The 17,646-nt window shown below is 44.6% G+C and overlaps 1 protein-coding gene across 9 annotated transcripts in view; it reads right to left on the reverse strand.

Annotated features, from left to right (window-relative positions):
• Nucleotides 1-17,646, reverse strand: part of Phactr1 (phosphatase and actin regulator 1) — a 422,199-nt gene that overhangs the window by 151,469 nt on the left and 253,084 nt on the right. For all 9 annotated transcript variants that reach the window (XM_041632673.1, XM_041632675.1, XM_041632676.1 and 6 more), the window contains one exon: nt 9,456-9,620. In XM_041632673.1, coding sequence (XP_041488607.1) covers nt 9,456-9,620 — 165 coding nt within the window. The remainder of the gene's footprint in view (nt 1-9,455; nt 9,621-17,646) is intronic.

Here is a 17,646-nt window from a genome sequence, read left to right on the forward strand (position 1 = left end):
CATGCACGTGCACGCGCGTGTGCACACTCATAAGCCCATGGATACCAGAAGACACCGGATCTTCTAGAGCAGTGGTTCTCAACCTTCCTATTGCTGTGGTCCTTTACCACACGTAAAAGTTGTGGGGATCCCCCAACTATAAAATTTTCATTGCCTTGTTCAGAACTGTAATTTTGCTACTGTTATGAATCATAATGTAAAATCTGTGTTTCCCATGGTCTTAAGTGATCCCTGTGAAAGGGTTGTTTGACACTCCCACCCCCAAAGGGGGTGTGACCCACTCACTACTCTAGATTTAGGGTCTTAGGTGGTTGTGAGCTGTTCAATCCGATTGCTAGGAAGCAAACTTTTGTCCCCTGGGACAGCAAGAGATCCTCTTAACCCTGAAGCCATCTTACCAGCTGTCTGGATCTAAGTCTATTATAGCATGTTGGGCCTCACTTTTGTTCTCTAGGGGACCCTGATTTGTGTCCTGGAGAAACTAAAAGACAAGACTACATAGGAAGTCATTGAGACTACATGGACAGGGGATAAGTCCTAGCTCCCCCATCATGACCCCATGTGTCTCCAAATGACTTCAAGCCCATCTACTTCCAAATATATAACAGATTTCCCAACAGATTAGCAGAAGAACCATCCAGCTGAGCCCAGCCAACCTCTCAGTCATGAGGGATGATCTAATGGTTGCTGTTTTAAGGCAATAAGCATGGAAGATATTGTTACACAGCCACTGACAACTCGAAGAACAATGCTGTTCAGAGTTTCAGCTTGTGCTGTTTTAAAGCTGAATCTACATATTACTCCAATAAGCAGAACAATTATGAAGGATGGCAAATTCTTCAAGGATTAAGTCCTTCCACCTTGGCCCCAGTAACTACCTTCTTCTTTCTTCTTTTCACCATGAATTTTGAAACACAAACCTAGCTGGCCACATGACTGACTTGCAGTTCAAAATGTACTTCTTTGGTACCTATAGTTTCTCTGCTTCTTACTGAGACATTAAGGGAAAGGGGGAAAGGCATGTAATAGTTTTGAATGACAAGCAAAAATACTGGCTAAACTTCACTTTGAGAGGTAATGGTTGTATCTTTCACAAGCCAGCGCCAAAAGACACAGATTTCCACAGCCTTTGTTTCCCTACCTCCACTTTGCCTCGTAAACCCTAGACATTCCCTTTGTGGGTCACAGATGCGACAGACAAGAAAGAATATTTTCGGCCTGTCCATGGTTGACCTCTTTTTGTTTCTGTCTATTTTTAGTGCTGAGGATCCAAGCAGATGGAATGTGCTCAACAATCCCCCAAAGGGAATGTGTGACCCAGCCAGATGCTGAAGGTTACTCCGCTTGGTGCGGCGCTTTCTTACGGAAATCAGATGCAGACATTTATGTTTGTTTTTCCTAAGCACGAGAGCTGTCATGGCTGAAAGATGTGTGAAGTGTTACTTCTTTGGTTTTGCAATCATCCCCCCCCCCCAAGAATATTTCAGTTTCCCTTGGTGCACGAACACTGCGTTAAAGCAAACTGTGCAGCTTCGCAATCTGACGGACCTTAAACAAAAACACCTTCTGATGATGCTCACGTCCTCTTCCTCCTCCTTCTGCTCAAGCAAACTTTCAAAATCTATTTCCTCTCCTTTCATTTACTCGTCAATGGATGCTAACTAAACTCCAGCCTTGTGGCTTCCATAGAATCATTATTCCAAAGACATGAATGGCGAGTGGTCAGTGAACATTGCAGACTCCCCAGTCAAGGGACCATCTTGTCAGGACCTGCAGCATTGACCTTTCTCCTTTTTTCAACTCCCACACTCTGATTTGGTGACACTGCCAGTTTCTCCTGGATTTCTCTTTTTTCCCATCAAGCCTTGTCTGCCTTCTCGGTTTTTACCCATGACCTCCAGGTCAGAGGTCCTCGGGGTTGCTCCCATCCCCTTTGCTTCCCAAGTAGCTTTCCAGTTTATATCTCATGGCTTCAAGGACAACCCAGGTGCCCATGACTTCCCATCTGCATTCTCAGCCAGATCTCTTCTGTCCCTATCAGAGCTCTATCCCCAGCAACCCTCCATCTGACGCTTTGAAAACACATGGAAGTCGGCATTTCACCAAATGTATCATTCTGCCTGGTGGCCTTCTCTTGGGAATCTCGGACACAGAGAACAGTAGCCTGCTACCTTACTGTCCAGCAGTAAGTTCAAGGGGAATTCACTCTACCCTCCTTCCATACTTGATCTCTCATCAATATAGCCCATCCTGTTTCCTAAGTACCTTCTGGTTTGTTCATAGTTGTCAGCTGCGACTGTCACTATTTTGGTCTAGTCTGCCTTCCCTTCTCCCCAACTTTATAATCGACCACCTGCTAGCTGGTTTGCCTGCTACCAGAATCAACAGGAACAATTAATATGACATTTAATGTGGCTTTAAGGAGGTGTCTTCTTGATTCTATCCCTAAATTTTCTTTTGTCACAAACATATATGTAGATGTTGTGACATTATATACTTGAAAACAACATTTGGGTTCTATGCCAAGTTTTTCCCATAGGATAGAGACTGACCTTTAAAAAAATGCAGTGCAGTCTCCTGAGAGGTTGTGTGTGAGCGTGCAGGTGAGCATACATGTATGTGTGTGCAAGGGTGTGTGTGTGTGTGGTTGCATGTGTGCATAGATCAGAAGTCAATTCTAGGTATCATTTTAGGGTGCAGTTCACCTTGCTTTATAAGATAGGGACTCTTGCTGGCCTGGAGCTTTCTAATTTGGCCAGTACTACCAAGCCTTAGAGATCTGTCTGTCTCTGCTCCCTGGGGTTGTGAGTGTGCCACCACATCTAGCTTTTCAATGTGGGTTCTAGGGAATGAACTCGGGTCCTCATGCTTGCATAGAAAACACTTTACTGCCTGAGCTACCTCCCAAAGCCTCAAAGGCTTTTTACTGCTTAACGATAAAGCCCAGGCTCCTTAACATACCCTGATCAGTATCCAACACCTTCCCCTGTCCAGCTTTTCAAACTCCATTTCCCTCTCCCTCCAAACCTTCTTTAAGCTAACAATGCCTTTCAACCCAGAACCTGTTTGAAAGGCTACAGATTTTAAACTCTCTTCTCTGGGCTTTGTGCTACTCTGTTCTCTTGGCCAGGAGAGAAGACTTGCTTGTGTTCATTGTCTTACTCCCTGGTTAATCATGTAATTCTCCAGAAAACTCTCCTGGTGACTTTTAACTACGTGGCTTGTCTCCTTCGCATGCTCAGAGGCTCCGCGCATCTCCTCTCTCATCACGTTTACCGCCCCACGATTGCTAGCCTAATTATGTGTTCTTCCCTTAAGACACAACCTTTAGAGGAGGGAAGAGTACAATCCATGCTTGTCCTCGCTACTCAAAGTTCATGGACGATGGCCTGCACACAAATAAAAGAAGCATGCTGAGTTGGGATCCTTTTTGCATTTCCTGTGGTTTGTAGAAGTCGAAAAAACCTAGGTTCTCAGGAAGGAGGAGACACGGTTGCTGTTAGGGAATTGGAGAGACTGAGAAACTCTAAAGTGAGGGTGCTAAGGCGGATGGTTGGCTCTCTTTCTCAGTGCTGTCTGTCAGTCCCATCCTTTCAAGCCATCATGGAAAAATGTAAACTCCCAGTTCATCAGCTGTGCCAGTGACAGTCCACAGAGCTTGCCTACATGGCAGGCAGATCTTGCCTCTATGGAAAAGAATGGTGCTCCCATTAACTACCAATGGACTGCTACACTACACAACAAAGACAAGGCTTCGTGCAGTCTCAGGTTGCATTTCTCTGCTCCAAGAATACCAAATGTACATCCCTTAATCATGTGACTTGCTAGGAATTCCTAGCAGAGAAGAATTAGTGATCTAAGATTAGCGAAGGGGCTTTCCATCTTGAGGATCAGGAGCAGACTTCTAGAAGAGCCCAGCAGCCCATAGTACCAGGTTCAAAGCCATAATCCAACATTTCAGTATAAACTGTCTTCTCTATCTAAGGAGTTTTATCTAAAGATATGGGCTTGCCAGAAAGGGTTCATAATGTCAGCAGTGACTCTGGGTTGTGGGTGTTCTGGCTTTACGGACAAGGGGCAACCTGGAGCAAGATGAAGCACTGACTTCCAGGTCAGGGTTAAGGGCTGGCTTGCTGCTGCTGCCCTGGAGGCTTTCAGGGTAAGAAGCATTTTCAGCAGAATGAATTTTAGGCTCAGGAGCCCAAGGAGAAGCTGGTGCTCTCTGCTTCTGGAAGCCCTTATGATACCCTGTCCCCAGATCCTGTTCTGTATGTACTAGCTGACAAAGAAGACCCATGTGCAAAAGCAAGCGGGTTATCTCTGTGTCCCACCGATTGAGTGCTACTGTTTCTGGCTCAGTGCTATGGCTGTCAGCTGGGTACGGCTGAGTGCCAGCGTGACTCACAGCGGGTAGGGAAACAGGCAAGCAGTGACTGCTGTCTGGGAGTTGCTGTCCTAACATACCGCTTCTTGTATCGGGAGAGTCTGCTAATACGGGAAATGAGGGACTGGAAAGCAACCTTGGGTTCTGTGACTCCATTAAGTATTAGTACTTCAGTCACTTACAAAGACGGTGGATGGGAACATCTCAGTTTGGGAAAGAATGAAGCATTCTCAGGCAAAATTGTCAGTTCAAGAGTTTAACATGAAAACTGCACAGGAAAGTTTTTTGACTTGCACAATTGACAAGGACAAAGTTAAGCCAACATATAATTTTATAAATAAGATATGCAGGTATGTAAGCCTATACCATGGTCTGTGTTTTGTTTCCATATAGAACTATCTTGAGGCTCCTTTATTTGAGGATGTGGGTTTTGCCTCCATCAGCACCTGTCCTTCCACTAACCTCGCTAAGAAATAGTCTGAAGTTCTTTGACCTCTCTGCATCTTGACGTCTATTGGCTTTTCTAATTCTTGCCAATCTACTGGAGTTCCCTTTTCTAATCTAAATGTCTATCTTAACCCCTGCTGCCTTCCAAAGAACACATGAAAGTTCCTAGTGACCATGAAAATTTTACTTGAAAATAAGTTAATGGCAAATATAACAAAGTTAAAGTCTTTTTGCTGATGTTGTTGTTTTGAGACAGGGTCTCACTATGTAGGCCTAGTTGGCCTGGTACTCACTATGTAAAAGATCTTCCTAAGACTGTGCTAACAGGTGTGAGACACCATGCCTGACTCAGAAGTATCTTTGAATGGGATTATTACTAAATGTTATTTCTAAATCCAATTTCCAGAGATGAAGCACAGAAATGGGCCAAGCAATGCTGGCATAGTCAGCAGCAGGATGGACAGAAGTGGAAGGACTTCTTTATGAGAATTCCAGGAGGAGCCAGTCCTACTAGTGTCTTGACTGTAGTCTTCAGACTGTGAGCCAACTCATTTCCATGGCTTTATACCACTGAGTTTATGGCAACTTGTTACAGAAATCTTGGACATGAATACAAATCCTTTCTCTTTTTTTCTTTTTCTTTTCTGTTTCTCTTTTTACTCAACTGGTAAAATTATGATGCAGGATGGCTCCCATAGCTTTATCCAAAGCTGCAATGAACAGCCACAGCTAATGAAAAAGGTTATCGGTGTTATATTAGTTATTTTTCTAGTTGCTGTGACCAAACACCTGGTAGGAAACAGCTTGGAAGAGGCTCACAGTGAGGGGATGTAAATCCACAGTGGTGGGATGGTATAGTGTCAGGGAAATGGGGATGGTGTGGTGTCAGGGCAATGGGGATGGTACGGTGTCAGGGCAATGGGGATGGTATGGTGTGTGTGTGGGGGGGCTTCATGAAAGCAGGAGCTTACAGAAAATACCTGTTCACATCTCTGCTGATCTGGAAGCAATGGAGGAGATGGGCAAAGGTCTGGATTTCTGTGTTCCTCTCTGCAGCATCCAATTTTAGCTAGAATCCTCCACCTTTAATATATGACACACCTTAGTCCCTAATGGGATCCTTTATACTTTGTTACACTTCTTTTTAGTGATGTTTGATCATCCTGTCCTGATTTCGGATTAAAAAAAAAAACCCTTTAGTTGCTTAAGTCAAGATTTCTCCTATCCCTGGAGATGCATTCTCTTAGTCATTACCCCCCTACTCAGTCTTGCTCAGCTTTCTGCAAAGACTGCTCTACCTGTTGTGATGGCCCTGAGCAAGCTGTCTTACTAGCTTCAATAAGAGTAACTGAATAATGACTTTCTTTAAAGAAAATGAATTTCTTTAAAGGGATACACATGCAAAACAAACATATGCACACCAGCTGAACACAGGTAACCAGTCTGCATTCTTGTAATCTAGGAATCCTCTTGTATAGTTCTCATATTTGTGACTTATCCAAACGTAGGAAAGTCACCACTTTAAATTATGTACCAGAATACAATTCATTGTTTTGACTATTCCTATGTTGTCAAATTATCCGTTTGGGCTAAGAACTAGCCCAGAAAGTTTTTCCTCTGAAAAGGTAATAAATAACATTCTGGAATCCAGTTAAGAAGAAGGGATGCTACAGGGTGAAACATGGGATTTAAAATAAGCTAGAATAGCTTCAGCAACGTGGTTTGCTCATCCATCTAGTATGGTAAAAAGTTGTTCTATAGAGCAGCCTTCTAATCCAGGAGTTGTCTGTTTTTATTGATGTATAATCTTACTGATTCTTGGAGAATTCCTTACATGCCGATAATGTATTTTGGCCATATTCACGTGCCTCTCCTCCCCCTAACTCCTCCTAGAGCTATCTGCCAGTCCTCATGTTCCCTCTCTTTTTTGTGTAACTAACAGAGTTCAGTTATTACTGCTCATATATATGTGGGTGAGGAGACATCCCATGGAGCAAGGGCAATTACCAGGGCTCCAACCTTAAAGATAGCTCCTCAGCAGAAACCAATGTCAACAGGCCCTCAGAGGACACTTCCATTTCCTTTCTGTTCTACTGTCTTCTGCCTTATGTCATCGACAGAGTACATTTTATTTAGGTTTCCTCTCTACTTCCTTTTCATTTTTTTTTTTAAATGGGCATGAACTCTTCCCTGCTCCACGCTGGGATGTCGACAAGCTTGAGCTCATGAAGGTGTTTTGGAGGCAACCACAACTGCTGTGAGCTCATGTCTACGGTGGTCCTGTCAAAACCAGGGAGTACAGTTCACCCCATTTCTCCCTGACCTCTTTTCCCTCTTCTAAGATGTTCTCTGGGGTTTGGGGTAAGAGGCATGATATAGATGACCCTTTCTGACTGAACACTCTCCAGAAACTGATTCTCTGCACTCTGACCTTTGTGAGCTTCTGGAGTAACAGCCAACCACTGCACAAAGAAACTTCTCTGGAGTGGTCCGAAAGCTGCACTTAGGCTCAGGTATACAGCTGTAGAGGGCAGTTTGCAACTATGTCCACTTAGGAGCTGTGTCTTTTAAAAAGAGACAGAAATCACATCTAAATGAGATTCTTAGCTGCCAAATCCAACAGCAGGGTTATGGTGACCACTGCAAGAACAACGAGAAGGATTTGAAGTTAGGGAGTCTACTGGCTATAGACGGGGAGACTTTTTCTCAAAAATAGCTTTACGTGTAAAGTTTTCAGATTGTTACTATTTCATGAGCTATCTGATACCATCATGTTTGCCTCCATCCACGGGAAGAGAAGGCAGAGTCGGAGTGAAGGGACTGCCCCAGAGGGGCAATGATTTAGAAACTCATGAAATGAGAAGCTCATTATTACTCCAGAAGCCAGCAAGTCGGAGCTATGGGGCTATGGTGTTGAGGGAGCAGGTACTGAGAGTGTCCATCAGGAGAACTATCCCCATCTCAAAATCTTCCTGTTTGTTACTCTAGTTTCTTTGTGTAGTTGGATTTGTTGACGGACATTCAGGCCAAGAAGCCCATCACTTAAGAGTTTCATTTGTGAGTGGGACAGAGGACAGAAGCCAAACCAAAAGAGGAAATGCTAGCCTTGGGGAGAGATAACAGGATGCGTTTCTAGAAAACGGCGGGAGAAGACAACAAAAGCCTAGAAGAGGGCCCAGGGAGTGACAGCATCCATAAAGAGAAACAAACACTAACTTGTAGTATTCTCAGGTCATATGCTCAATCCTTAAGCCCCAGTATGAATGTAGACAGATGTGTGTCTTTGGAGACCAGCTAGGTTTAAATAAAGTCAAGATCGTGGGGCCTCTGATAAGTCCCCCTCCCCTCAGGTGACACCCAGACAGCATTCTCTCTGTGCATACAGAGAAAGAAGAAGGTCCGTGAGCATGTAGTGAGATGGCCATCACTGACCAACTCAAGAGGTTTCCAAAAGAAACCAACATGGTTTGTAACTTCACCTGGGACTTAAAGCTTCTGTGACCATGAGAAATAAACATCTTTGGTTTAAGCCATTTAGTGGGTAGTATTTTGGTATAGCAACCCAAGACTACCACAAAAATCAAATGCGATCTGCACACATTTCCTACCATCTCCTCTAAAACCAACAGGATAAAACTCCTTGTCAGTCTGGTAGTGGTGACGCACACCTTTAATCACAGCACTCAGGAGGCAGAGGCAGGCGGATCTCTGTGAGTTCAAGACCAGCCTGATCTACAAAAGCTAGCACCAGGACAGATTCCACAGCTACAGAGAAACCCTGTCTCGAAAAACCACAAAACAAACAAACTCCTTGTCGTTGTCTACACATTTTTCTCTTCACATCCTCATGTTCTTAAAAACAGCTGCCTGTTTTGCTCATTGAGTCTCCACAAACAAAAATTCATGTAAAGGACTGATTCTTATCCTTCTGTTTTGTTGATGAGGAAGCTGAGGTACAGGTAAATAAACCAAACAAGCTCCTATAACCAGCAAGTACCAGAACCTGGATTTGAACCCAGGAAGCCTGGCTCCAGGAATGACGACTTGCGGCTGAGCTTATCTCCCCCAACATTTCCCAGCTGGCCACTGAGCTATGAAATGCATGGCTAACTTCACATGCGGTGAGAATTCACTTCCATCATTTGTTTTTCTGCCTAGTCCAAGAATCACTTATTCATGATTCTTCCTCCATGAAATAACCCGATCTTATCTGCCAACAACCATACATAAGTCATTTTCTGCTGGGTGTTGACTTTTACTGGAGCAGTGACAATCGGTGAATAATAAGAAATGGATTGTCGGGGCTGGGGTGAAATTATTCAATTATAGAAAAGGTGGAATTCCAAGTCCAGATTATTTATAGATCAAACAAAAGCAGTCATTTTTAAATTAAAAAATATCCAACAAGAGAAAAGAAAAACCTACATGAGAGAAGGAACAGCAAGCAGCTGAGGCTTAAAATCCAGTCCTTACCATATGAGCAATTATTAAAGGCGACAGCAATCGCAAGGCTGGAGTCTCTGCTTTGGGTCAGACAGCTGATGGAAATCAAATCCTCCAGATTAAGACGCAGAGTTTAACTCAACGAATAGCCAATGAGAAAGAAGGCCAGCAGCCACCTTACCTGCTGATGTGTGCTTGAACTTTTCGCTTTTCTTCTTCCTCCATTTCCAAGGCTTGAAAATCCTTCCCAGGTTGGCAAACTTACTCCTCCTCCGGATAGGTGGGGTGTGTGTACCAGGGACCAGCGAGTCAGAACGCATGGCCGCCAGCCTCTCCACTTCCTCGGCTTGTTTTTCCCAAGAAAGCGATTGGAAATAAAGAGAAGGGGGGAAAGTGTTAAAACGGGAGCCTCACAGATGGCCAGCTTTTCCATGGTGACAGATAACAGAGACCACGTGACTTGAGTTCCCTTTGCCTTTTGGAATGGAAATCATACCGACGTGTTCTGAAAGCTTGGGGACAGTCAGCGAAACCCTAGAGATCTAGAACACCTTTACTGAATTTGCTAATATTTAAAGAGACAGGTTCTTATGGCAACATACAGGCTGGTCCCAGCCTCCTAGTTTCAAGCAACACTCCTGCTTCAGCCTCCTGAGTAGCTAGGATTATAGGCATGCCACCACCATCCCAATCAAATGTATTCATCCTTGACTAAGGTGACAGGGAAGGAAGAGGATGAAGATGTCAGGGGTTCACCCGGCAGGTGACAGAACTCCCCAGAGGCCATCTGAAGACTCACAGGGGAGTTGGTGTAACTATTAGTGTGGTAGTTTCTCACCCAATATATGGCGGATATATATATATATATATATATATATATATATATATATATATATTTGTTGGTTGAGAAGAAGGGAGGAAGAAAGCATCATCTGCTTTCTGTTCTGGTGCTGCTGTCTCCACCACCCACTGCTTGCTGCTTTTACTGCCCTGCTGCTGGAATCAGGCTCTCGAAGCACTGAGATTTGGACAAGCAGCGTTCCCCTCCTTTGGTAAATGGGCAATATTAAAATCATTCACACTTCCATTAGAGTTTTCCAATGGCCTCACTTCCTTTTATCCTGGAGCCTTGCTTTAAAATGTTTCTAGGCTGTGAGCCCTGGGAAACTAATAGCCATATTGTTATAGTTTGGATTTGGAGTGTTCCTCCAAAGTCCGATGTGTTAAGCTTGGTCTCCAGTCTGTGGCACTATCAGGAGGCGGTGCAATCTTTAGAAGTGGAGCCCATTGGGAGGAAGTTCAGGGGTGTGCCCTTGAACAGGGTATTCCAACTTTTCCTCTTCCCGTCTCTTTGCTTCCTGGCAGTTGGGTGAGCCGGCAGCTTTCATCTACCATATTATTCCTGTCTTCATAAGAAGTTGTTCCCTAGTCTCTGGCATCAGACGCAGTCCTTGAGAGCTTGACCATGGGACTGGAGAGTTTGCCTGTTGGGGTTTGAACATGCTTTTGACATAGGACTGCCCTTCACTCGCAAATACTGGTGGAATCAACTATGTGTCACGGGGCATCCTGGGGCAGTCATACTGGTGAGAAGGGACAACATGGCAGTTTCCGAGCGGCAGGATTTAAGGGTTACGGATGCATCTGAGCAGCATGTAGAAATCAAAGTCTATTCACAGGTCACATGACTGACTGACTGAGCGACCTGAAGGGCAGGAGATGGATTATTCTCAATGTCCAGATTTGGGACAGCAGAATGGAAACCTTCATTATTAACACAAAGAACACAGGGGGAGGCACAATTTTGGGGGTGGGGACAACAATGATTGAACATAAAGAGGGCACTTCAACTACAGGTGCTCTCAGACTGAGGACACGGTTACATCCTGATAAACTGTCACTAATGAAAATGCCATTCAATTCCAAACACATTGACTGCACGCGACTTACGAGGCGTTACTGCTTAGCAGTAGAGAGAACTGCTGAGCACTGCTGTTTCCCCTTGTGGCCGACTTACAAGAAATGGTCCCTGATGCTGAGCATTGCCAGAGAGGATCTGACCCAGCATTACCAGCCAAGGAACAGATCTCAATGAAAAAGGCAAAGTACGGTTTCTACTTCATATATCACCTTTACACCATGTAAGTTGAAAGACCCAAAGTCTAACCAGGTATAGCTGGGGACCATCTGTATATGATTCAACACAGATGACTCTTCTTCCTCATTGTCTGATCAATTGACTACTTAATACTATGACGGACACTGTGGTCACTTCTGGGGAAGACAAAAAGATGAACTAGATGTACTCATGAAGCACATGAAAGGAGCAGAGGAGACAGGGGTCCGTGTGTCCATCATTGCAACAGGGGCATCCAGCCTAAAATCTAAGAGACGAATGTTCATTCTCAGCGCTGGAGAGGCCCCTGGAGAGAGCTCATGTTTCCAGGTTTTGAAAGAGAAAAGCAATTTTCTCTCATGGAAAAAAAAAATAGAGAGAAGCAGATGCCTGGCAGAAGAACACACCCACAAGGGTTAAAAACATGACCCATCTTGGAACAAAAAGGGGCTAAATCCAGCAGTGACATCAATGGAGAGCATCTCTCTGACTCTGCCTTCTTTCTGCATTCCGATTGGTTTTCTTCACCTAACTCCATTTTGGTCCAGAGGCCAATTAACCTAACTCCATTCTTCTCTGCCATAGGCCAAAGCAGCTTTGTTATTAATCAATGGTAATAAAACATATCCATAGCATAAAGAGGGGAATCCCACATCATATCCCTGCAGCAGACAAGGAGAGGCGCCAAATAGAATAATCAGAAGGTTTCTGTACTCACGTTCTCTAGTACCTAGGAAGGCAGTGCCAGAAATTCAGAAATAACAGTTGTGATGCAAGCAGGGGCATGCCGAAGGAAGAATGACTAAAGTTTGGGGTTTTCATGACAATGATGTAATGTCTTTAAATAAACACTGATGAGAAAGAAAGAAGTAGAAGATATTGGCAGCTCAATGTCAAGGGCTTTGGGCCCAGATAGTATGACTTTTTTTTTCCCCCAAAGGTTGAATTTTATAGCCCAAGGTTTTGGGGAACTATTTTAGGAAATTTTCCAGGTGGGAGAGCAGAAACAATCTCATCTTTAGGGCACATTGCAGGATTCAGGATACTGGGAAGAGGGTGAGAAGTTTAGGGAATGGGGTTTCCAGGAAGGAGAAGAAAAGGAGGGGTCAGCACGCACACCAGCACTCAGCACCTCAAGTCTTTATGCAGTGCTGTTGAAAGTCTTAACCGAGGCTCGCATCGGGTCAGACCTAGGCAGAAAGGAGATTCCTCCAGCAGCCCTGGGGAGGGCAGATGGAGGCTGAGGGAAGAAGATGAAGGTTTGGGAGATTTTCTATAAGGATGCATTACAGATCATCAAGAAGGTGTTAAAACTAAAAAGAAATTAAAAACAGGCTATAATAAAAATTGAAAAAGAAGCCAACTAGAATGGGCAAAATGAGCCGTGGGGCAGCAGCACGTTTGGACCTCCTTGCCTTTAGACGGTATCAGCTGCTTGAGTTGCCATTGCTGCAGTGGCAGCAGCTGGGTTGGATTTCTGATAGAGTTTAGTTCTGGACGTAGGAGAAGTTAAGTAGCTCCCCTCCATGTCCTCGGTTAGCAGCTCATGCCCCCAGGTTCCTGTCCTGTTTGCGTTCCTTGGCAATGGACTGTGGCCAAGTATTGTGAGCTGAGATAAACTCTTTCCTCAAGTTGCTTTTGGTCACGTGTTGCACTACGGCAATAAAACAGTGACTGAAGTTGTTCTCAGCTGCATCTTTAAGCAATGGATGATAAAAATGGTTCAGAAATTGTTGCATTAAAATAATTGCAACCAATTAGGAGGGCTTTTGTAAACCCAGAGTGGCAAGCAGCAGAGAAAATATTTAAAAGGCATAATTATAAGTCTAGTTAAACGAAACCTTGATAAGTGTATTATTAAACTCAAAATACTTAGCTCATAAGTGCAGGAGATTGCTGAGCCAACCACGTTTAATTAATTTGTACTTTAATCACTCACGCTACATTTTCATCTATTCATCTGGTGACAGAGGCTAGTGCTCAACCTGACTGCTCTGCTATCAGATAATGACACTGGAAGGCACAAGGTCAACTTGTGAATACAGTTTAAAAAAAGGAAGAAAACCAAAACAGAACCGAGATCAGAATCAAGTACTCTCCTGACTCAGGGATGTGAGAGATAACAGGATAAAGGCAAGAGGAAGGGGAGGGGTGTGGGCCAGAAGTATTGTTGAAATCAACCGCCTTCAACACACATCACAGAAAGCCTGCTTTGCTCAAGCTCTCTGTTCTCAATCTCAAGGATAGCTTTATCAGGCAGCTGGGGAGGGGAAGGGCACTCACCCACACAAGAATCAACTCCAGGGTCTGATACAGGAAGGGGAATGATGAACCAAGAGATGGGAAGCCAGGCAGCTGAGCTAACTCAGAGCCTGCCGACAGAGGGAAGCCTGGGCTAGCATCTCCTAGGGGCTTACCAGCAGCAGATCCAAGGGGACAGTCTTTAATAGGCAGCTAGGTCTTCCTGTATGACAACCGGATTTTGTCCGGTCTACAGGGAAGTAGTTGGAAGATGTTGTTTTTCTTTCTACTTAGAAATTCAGGAAAGGTCATATTTGACTTCTGCATGATTTTAGTTCAGATGAACCCAAAACATCTGGTGCTGTGTCCAACCCTTCATGTGACCTGGGGCACTCTGTGGGCAGGTGTTGACAATAGGTGGGTACAGCACTTCAACTGGCATGCTTACTGTTACATTTCTCAGGGTGGCTCAGCTATAGAAAGGCCCCTCCCCTCTTGAGCTTTCCCCCTCTCCATGCTGGAATGTCTACTGGCTTGGCCCTGGGCAGCCCCAGCTGCATGCGTGAGTTCATGAGGCCAACAACTGTGTCATTTCCAGGCGACATTGTTCTTGCAGAAGTCCTTCTACCCCTCTGACTCTGAAATTTTTCTGTCCCATCTTCTGCAGTGTTCCCAGAACCTGGGGGTGGTAGTGTGTGATATGGAGGCTCCATTTAGGGGAGGAGGGGTGGCCTGGGAGAAGTTGGAGTGGAGGAGTAGGGTATATGATCTAAATTCACTGTATATATGTCTGAAATTATAAAGAAAACAATAATAAAATGCCCCCTTTGAGGATAGCACCCACGGTCCAGTGTGCAGAAATTGTACAGCCTCCAACTGGGCCACAGGTCAGAAGAAAGCCACGTTCTGTGCTATTTGATGTCTACCTGGAGAGGAGAGAGACAGAAGGAGCAGGACATGTGGACCTCTTGAGAGGCTGTCCCTATGTGCCAAGTGGATGATCCAAAATAAAACCCGAACAGGGTTTTCTGTTTCTTATCTAGACAGGTCAGTACTTCCCTCAGGTTTTGACGGGAGCGACAATGGCAGGGGTAGTGAGGATGAGGATGATGACAATGACATCACCAAGGACTCAAGTGTTTGGATCTGAGACGTCCCCCCAAGCCCCATGTGGTCAAAGCTTGATCCCACATAGTGGCATTTTTTAGGACAGCGCGGAACTTTTCAGAGGTATGGCACAGTGAGAAGAAAGGTTTCTGGGAATTTTTACTAGGAGGGGGGGATGGTCAGAGCCCTGACCCCCTCCCATCTCCGTCTTTGCTTCCTGCCATAAAGTAAGCAGACTTTCTGAGCCTCCATCACCTGCCCTGACTCAGTCCAGGTCCATTGTGACAGGATCCTGTGAGTATGAAATCTCTGAAGGTATAGACCAAATTAAAACTTCCCTCTTTTTTTTTTTACCCAAACAAGACCAGCACAAGATCAGTCCCATCAACACTCCATCATGGGTAGGGGTAGGCTCATGGGACTCTATGTCTCCTTGGGAAGGTCTGGGCAGTGGATGTTTGCTTGGGTAGGGGGAGCCACTTGGCTTGGTGGTAGAGCCACAGGTAGGTTGCCTGTACTTCATCAAACACACCCCATTCCAAGTTCATGCAGACATCTCTAATTAGACTTAGTGCCTCACCAAAAGAAATATAAAAGTAGACGCTGGCTGCTTGGAAAGTAAAAGAACATTTAACCAGAGAGGGAGGGGGCAAAATAGACTAATTAGTAGTAAAAGCTGATCAGATGAAATGGTACGCATGCATAAAATTATAAAAGCAAAATAGGTTCTTTCCTTCTTGTAAGTTGATTTAATTCAAGTATTTGACACAGCGGCAGAAAACACAATGACAACGATGCCAGGGATGATGATGATGGTGACAGGACCAGTATTAATGGCAGCTGCTATTTCTTAGCCACTGCATCCTTGCCAGCCCTGAGCCAAGCACTTGTATTAATTACATCACCTTCCGAAACCCTCACCCTGCTCTCGGAGTCTGGGTCACACAGTGTCCCCACTGTACGACTGGGAAAATACTGGGAGGGGCTAATGAGTAGGAAGCAATAACTGCCCAGAAGCAAAGAAACACATGCTTTTTAATTAAGACATGCCTATTTTTAAAACATCTCCCCACTGTGTGAAGGTCTGGCTCTTCAAGTCTGTGTCACTGACCAAGCCGTAGGAGGGCTCCAGGGCTGAGGAAAGCCATGGGCTTCTGGACATGAAAAGGTTACAAAGCAGATGTCAGTATGAACAGATTCAACAGGAGCATAATCTTACCCTAAAATGCATCCTATGCCTACCTGTCTGTAGGTTCTGTGGAAGATGCCCACACTGGGACACCAGGACCTGAGGGGCTGTAGGACATTGTCTACCAAGGGCCTTTGCTATGAACTATGGTTAGAAGACAAGAAGATACCTGTTTAGACCGGAATAAGCTTGCACCTGTTTCCCTTAGAAAACGTTACACATCATGAACAATGAAAAGACTGTTAATTTTGAAGCCAAGATGGTGCGGGTTCAGATTTACCACCTGGGGATCCTGGTGGACTTGAGTTCTTTTTCACCTCCATCAGGTGACAACAGCTTCATTCTAGGGAGGTCGCAAAGAACTTGGCTTTAATTCTAACACTAGACATAGGCATGAGGCCCTGTGCTGGCCAGTTACCTTCTCCCTGCGATGATTCACTCAAGAATGAGATCAACCAATGAGACTCCATTCAGGATCTTGCTGGGACTCTTAACAGACTAGATGTGCTACCACCTTAGTCAGTAAAGGAGCTGGAAACGGAAAAATCTTTAGCTTTGGTTAATAGTGAATGAACCTCACAGTCTCAAAAACAGCCCATAAGCTTCATGAAGGTATGATCTTGTTAAGAAGGTATGATCTTGTTATGTCAACCACTTTCCATTTCCTAAGTGGGGTCCCGGAACGACAAGGTTGTTTCTAGTCCATGACTACAGGCTTAAGGAATGCAGAGCACAGCTAACAGGCCAGACAACTGGGTTCCATTTAAACCTACGATTACACAAACTCAGTGTTAAAACCATCAAGATGCCTAGATGCTGTCAGCAGAGTTCCTCCTGAGACGGTCAACATGAAAGTCCAGTTTCATCTGGAATTTAACCTTCAACCACTGATGTGTGTAATGACTACAGAATTCTACCAAACAGGCTCTCATTTGATCCGCAGAATGTGTGTGACCTGGGAACAGAGCTTGGCTATTTAACTTGTGAATGGACGTGTAAGACACGTGTTAATCCACAGACAATCCTCAGCTAACGTGAACTCTTTGTTTTGCAGGTCTAATGTTCTTGCAGTGAAATAATTTGTGCCTTCCAGAGTCAAGTCAAGCCTCAGTTAAGACTGGCTTCTCCTACAGAGGTCAGTGAATTCTTTCTGTTAAGTCAGACAGTAAACACACTGTCGGCTTCATGGACCAGACAAGTGTCCTTTGTAAATACACAATTCTGATATTGCCCCTGAGGCAGTCATAGGCCAATCTATACAGTGGGCAGCACAGTGTTCTAATACAATCTTATTTATAAAAAACAAGCAGCTGGTTCTCAGAACCACATCCTCAAACACTTGTCCTGTAGCTCAGAACTTCAGGTGATCTTCCTGATGTGTTGTGGGGAGAGGCTTTCTTAGAATTGAGTCAAGACAGGAGAAGAGAGCAGAGAAAGACTTGATGACAAGACACTGTTATGTCACATGGAACCTTGGATCCCACAGAACTTGAAACTATTCAATCCCTGGACACCTTTCTCACGAGTCAATAGCTCCCTTCCCCAGTTAGGTTAGACTGTGTTAGGGCCCTCTCTTACCTGCAAACCAAAAGAAAGGGCATGGAATTCTTAAAACCATACACAATCTCACCTGAGCTAAGAATCTCCAAAGCGGTAAATCCCAAAGTCTACTGTCTCTGTAAAGGAGGGATGGTGCCAACTTAGAAGGATTACCAGGTG

Source organism: Microtus oregoni, unplaced genomic scaffold (assembly GCF_018167655.1).
Source record: "Microtus oregoni isolate MIOR12 unplaced genomic scaffold, Mior012 000042F_ref0000377, whole genome shotgun sequence".
Lineage (NCBI taxonomy): Eukaryota > Metazoa > Chordata > Mammalia > Rodentia > Cricetidae > Microtus > Microtus oregoni.